Raw genomic sequence first — 6171 nt, forward strand, 5'->3', positions numbered from 1 at the left:
AAAGTCAAATCATTGAGTGGCAAAATGAGCAGGCAAAGGAAACAAAGCAGACAGAAGATTCCAACATTACACTCCTATTTTGGGGATAAGAAGGAGCAAGGCATGGAACAGGAGGAAAACAGTGAAGTCAGAACTCCTGCACCAAATGCTTCAAAGGAAAATACAAGCTGGTTACAGGCCATAGAGGACCTTAAGAAGCAGATAAGCGAAGTGGAGGAAAAATTGGGAAGAGAAACAAGAACAATGCAAGAAAATTATGAAATGAGAGTCAACAGCCTGACTGAAGAAAATAATACCTTAAAAAACAGACTGACTCAAATGGCAAAGGAGGCTCAAAAAGGCAATGAGGAGAAGAATGCCTTAAAAAGTCGAATTTGCCAGATGGAAAAAGAATCTCAAAAGCTCACTGAGGAGAATCATTGCTTCAGAATTAGATTGGAGCAAATGGAAGCTAATGACTTTATGAGAAATCAAGATGCTGTTAAACAGATCCAAACAAATGAAAGAATAGAAGGCAATGTGAAATATCTCATGGGAAAAACCACTGACCTGGAAAATAGATCCAGGAGAGATAATTTAAAAATTATTGGACTGCCTGAGAGCCATGACCAAAGTAAGAGCCTGGAAAGCATCCTCCAGGAAGTTCTCAAAGAAAACTGCCCTGATGTTTTAGAACCAGAGGGCAAAATAGAGGTTGAAAGAATCCACCGATCACCTCCTGTAAAAGATCCCAAAAAGAAAACTCCTAGGAATATTATAGCCAGGTTCCGGAATTCCCAGATTAAGGAGAGAATATTACAAGCCGCCAGGAAGAAACAATTTGAATATTGTGGAAACACAATCAGGATAACCCAGGATCTGGCAGCTTCTACACTGAGGGACCGAAGGGCCTGGAATGTGATATTCCGGAGGTCAAGGGAGCTGGGATTAAAACCAAGAGTCACCTACCCAGCAAAACTGAGTATCATGTTTCAGGGGAAAATATGGTCATTCAATGGAATACAGGACTTTCAAGCATTCTTGCTGAAAAAACCAGAGTTGAATAGAAAATTTGACATTCAGATACAAGAAGCAAGAGAAGCATGAGAAGGTAAACAGGGAAAAGAAATCATAAGAACTTATCAAAGTTGAACTATTTTTTTTTAAGTAATCGGGGTTGAGTGGCTTGTTTGGGGTTGCATGGCCAGTTGTTGTTTCTGGGTCTGGTGCTGGGTGTCTGGGCCCGGATTTGGACCGGGTCATCCCGGCACTGGAGCTGGTGCTCTTGCTTGCTGAGCCACCTGGCCAAAGTTGAACTATTAACATTCCTACATGGAAAAACAATAATTGTAACCTATGAAACTTTTCTCAGTAGTTGAAGGGATTAGAAATATATATATATATATATATATATATATATATATACATATATATGTCTTTATATGAGGGTATGCGGGCATATGAATACATATGTGAATGTGTATATATATGTTTACAGGTATACATAGATAGAGGGCACAGGACCAATTTAACAGGAAGGGATGATACTTAAAAGGTGAAATTAAGAGGTGAGAGGAATATAATGAGAGGAGATGGGGAGAGACAGAGTGGGGCAAACTATCTCATACAGAAGAGGCAAGGGAAAATGTTTACAATGGAGGGGAAGAATAGGAAGGCAAAAGAGAATAGGTCAACCTTATTCCTATTGAATCTGGCTTGAGAAGGGAGGGGATCTCACCCTCCAGGAGAATAGGGGGGGAAGGGGATGTGAGGCGGGATGATGGAAGGGAGGGCAGGCTGGGGGGGAGGGAAGTTGGAAGTACCCACTTTTGAAAAGGGACAGGATCAAAGTAGAGAATAGAACAAGTGTGAGGTGGGATAGGAGGGAGGGAAATATAGTCAGTCTTTTACAATACATCTACTATGTTATTGTTTTGCATTAGCCACACATGTACAACCTATACTGAATTGCTTGTCCCCCCAGTGGGGATGGGTGGCAGGGGGGGGAAGGGAATGAATCTGGAATTGAAAGTTTTAAAATCAAATATTCAAATATATATATATATGTGTGTGTGTGTGTATACTATTATTAATACCATTTTACATGTAATTAAGAAAAAAGATATAAGGCATAGAGATCCACTGTAAAAGTTGAAACGGGCATGGGAGAAAATATGGGGGAGAGCAGATTGGAGGTGGGGATATCCTGTGGGACTGCTATTTTGGGGGGATGGGTGGGGGTAAAACGGGGAGAAAATTTGTAACTCAAAATCTGGCAGAAATGAATAATGTAAATCAGCAGTTAATAAAGCATTTAAATTAAAAAAAAAAAGAACAAAGGACAACTAACCAGTCTCCTCAACCAATTCTGAGTAAAATACATAAAAATCTCAAGGTTTTATGTGTGTGTGTTTTTTAAAGAAGTGTATGTGTTAACTAGGATGGATAACATGAGAATCGGAATGTCAGAGCTCAAAGGAACTTTTCAGATTTTATAGTTCAGCCATACCCAGCTCTTTCCAGTGCTCTTCATTCCTCATACATTAGCATAGATCTGTCTATGGTTCATTGTCATCCAGCAGAGAACATAACCCTGAGGGAATGGGGTAAAATTAGACTAAGGACTAGCAATTAGGCAAAATTCCATAGCATGGATGCTCTGGGTGTCCTTTCCCCTTTTTACTTCTTGCTGACCCCGGCTGGCTAGGACACAGTAACTGAGGAAGGAGTGCCAAGCCAAGGCAAACTTTGCCTATTTGAAGATTTATCTTAGGGGTAGCCCTCTCCCAATGCTTTGAATTTCAAATGATCTTTAACTACAAGAACAAACTTTCACAGGGTTTCCAATCTGGCGCCTTCTGGGGGCACCAAAAGGCCAAGCTCAAGGAACAAGGGCTAGGAAATGTCCCTTGAGGGACATTCATGGGGAAAGAAACTTTAGTAAGATTTATTTTTATAAGTAATTAAAAGCTCTTGTCAAAGATGTGTACACTTATTGGTTTGACTCCATCTGAAGAGTAGTGTCATGAGATTAGCCAGAAGGGACTTTAGAGATGATCTAATCCAGGGTTTCTTATCCTGGAGTTCAATCTAAACGGAGAAAAATTACACTTTTATTTTTTACTAATTTCTAACTGAAATTGAGCATTCCCTTAATTATTAATGTAAACCACAAACATTATTCTGAGGAGTCCACAGGCTTTACCACACTGCCAAGGAGGTCCGTGATACCAAAAAAAGTTAAGAATCCTTAATTTAGTACATCGCTATCATCTTACGGACGAACAAATGGATGTACGAGGACACAAACATAGTAAGTGGAGAGCTGAGACTGAACTGAGATCCAGGGCCTTCCTGTCTCCTTGGTCAGGCTTTGACTTTGCTCATTTTCATAGGATAATAAGAGCACTTTACAGTGAGGACTTTGAGGTCCAGAAAGCCCAAGGGATTTGTCTAAGGTCATACATTTCATTTTCAGTCATGTCATACTCTTCATGACTCCATTTGGTAACCTTAGACAAGTCATTCAAACTCTCCATACCCTAGGCAACTCTTTGAGACCATGGGTTACAAGAATATTCTGATGCTGATGTATATGGGGAATTTCATCACCAAAGGCTCCAATATCAATGAAATCCCTGGTCTGGATAAAATGAACTGAAGTATTTCCCCAAGTCTCTCTTTTTTCATAAAGTAGGGTATACCTTGAGGAGCAGTGTCCTCATGAATAGAGAGCCAGATTTGTAGTTAAGAAGACCTAGGTTCAAGTTATGCCTCTAACTGGCAAGTCACAATTTCTCAATGCCTCCAGGCAATTCTCCAAGACAATAAATTGTGGGAAAGTTCCTAATCTGCATTGTTGATGCAAGTTCCTCACCAGGAGTCTCTATTCAGGCAAAATCACAGATCTGGTTAAAAATAAATAATCAAAAGAAGGTCTACCATGTGTCAGAGCTTGCCTGGCCCAGAAGCAAAAGTTGGAAATAGAACCCACATTTCCCTAGCTGGAATTATTGCAATGCCTTCCGTGTTCTCCTTGGGTCTTCTTGTAGAACCTGGGTCCCTAGGTCTACCAGAGATTACCATGGAAAGCAGGACACCTAGTTTCTAAGTCCTGCCTTTGCCACTCAGCTGTATGATTCTGGGCAAATTAATTAACTCCTCTCTACCTCGGTTTTTGCCTGTGTAAAATGAGGATAAAAACAAAACCTACCTGAGTTGCTTTGAGGCTCTAATGAGATAATGAGTATGAAAATGCTTCACCAACAAGGAAGTGCTGTACATATCTGTCAAATAAGGAGGTTGAACCAGAAATGTCTATGGTCCCTTCCAGGTCTAAATCTGACTCTGTGATCTATACACATGTAGTAGAGTAATGCAGTAGGACATAAGAGATCAGGGTCTGCTGTTAGAAGAAAAGCCCCCAACACCTCATTACTCATATATGCCATGTTAACTGGTAATTGATTTCTCTCCACCCTTCAGGATTTTTCACAGTGGGTTATAATTTTAGTAGGTGGTCCAGAGCAGGAACTACAGGAGGGAGGAATAGCAAGACGACAGTCACCATTACTTCTAGAGAGATGGAAAAGGAAGTATTCTATTTGATGTTGATTGGCATAGATTTCCCTGTCTCTTTTAGCATTGTCTGACAAAAGACATTATGGCATCCCAGGTTCGAGTCCTGCCTCCAACATTATCTGTTTGACCATGGGCAGGTCATTCAATGTCTCTAAAGTCTCATTTCCTCTTCTGTAAAATAAGGAGTAGGTCTAGATGACTTCTAAGGTCCCTTCTAGTTCTAAATCTATGATCCTATGATCCAGACACTATGACCTGAAAGCCTTAACCTTTTCAGTTTTGTAACATCCATACTATATCCCAGGTTGTCCCAGTAGTGAATGTGCATGGGGTGTTCAAGGAAGACTAGCATACCTCTGACATGAGGGGATCCAACTCTGGTGTCCGCCTGGCACTCAACTTTTACCTGTGACTCCAAGAAGTTGTAGCATGTGCAGTGGTCATACCCCAATAAATCACCTCAGCAGACAGGCTAAACCAGGCTGACGATTACTGAGAAGCCTCAAACTTGTTGGTGAGTTATGGGAATGTCTACTCCAAGCATGTGAAGACTTCCTCTAGCAGAAGGGACAGATGAGAACAATTTGTTCCCATGGCCATAAAGGTGGCTGAAGAAAGCACTGTGGAGTGCTTAGAGCTTGGTCATACATCAAAGATGCCAAGGCCATTCACTGAATCCCAGGCCATCACCAGTCATCTTGACTTGAACTTGGATGACTCTGAACGAGAGAGTGAGGCTGATGATTTTGTGCAGCTCTGCCTCATTTAAATCCAATTCATGCCTGAGTCAAGACATCACCCCATGATATCAATGGTCCTCCAAAAGTGAAGGACAAACAACAATAGATAAGTGAATGCCTCACATGACCCACTATATCTAGACAGCACCAGACATGATTCACTTTATGCCTCAACCATCTTCTTGCTATCTGCCCTGCTGCACATACCTTTCCTGCTCAGAACTATAATCAGACCAATACTGCCATTGTAACTTGAAATGATGTATCTATCAATCAACTCCCCTAAGGCTCCACTTACCATCCATGAGACTTGGCAAACCAAAACATTGCTTCAGGGCCACCATTCCCTTATATGTGCTTTCTCCCCTGATAGACCTTGCCCCTGAGGGCAGAGACTTTCTCAGTTTTCTATTAGTATCTCCAGCGCTTAGAAAAATGCTTAGAATATATTGATAGTATCACAGAGTTTGAAGAGACCTCAAAAGCCATCTAGTCCAACACATACCCAAAAGGAGCCCCCACTATAGCATGGATGACAAGTAAATGAGCCAAGCATTACACTAAGCACTAGGGATACATATGTACAAAAGGAAAGATCATCCAATGGCCTTTTCTCAATCTTTATTCTTCTTGATTTCTCTGCAGACTTTGATACTGTTGATCACCCTCTTCTCCTTGATATTCTCTTCTCTCTAGGTTTCCAGGACACTATTCTCTCCTGGTTCTATTGACTTTTTGACTGTTCCTTCTCAGTCTTCTCTTTTGGATCCTTATCTAGGTCATGCCCACCAAGCATGAGTATCCCACAGGATACTGTCTTGGGCTCTCTTCTCTTCTCTTCTCTTCTCTTCTCTTCTCTTCTCTTCTCTTC

At 41.1% G+C, this 6171-nt stretch overlaps 1 protein-coding gene across 1 annotated transcript in view; it reads right to left on the reverse strand.

Annotated features, from left to right (window-relative positions):
• UCMA (upper zone of growth plate and cartilage matrix associated) overlaps positions 1-6171 on the reverse strand; it is a 58015-nt gene that overhangs the window by 19738 nt on the left and 32106 nt on the right. Inside the window, exon 3 of the mRNA XM_069106213.1 lies at positions 3284-3356. Coding sequence (XP_068962314.1) covers positions 3284-3356 — 73 coding nt within the window. The remainder of the gene's footprint in view (positions 1-3283; positions 3357-6171) is intronic.

The sequence above is a fragment of the Petaurus breviceps genome, unplaced genomic scaffold, assembly GCF_028583685.1.
Source record: "Petaurus breviceps papuanus isolate PSGF00001 unplaced genomic scaffold, PetGlider_PUasm1.0 79, whole genome shotgun sequence".
Classification (NCBI taxonomy): Eukaryota; Metazoa; Chordata; class Mammalia; order Diprotodontia; family Petauridae; genus Petaurus; species Petaurus breviceps.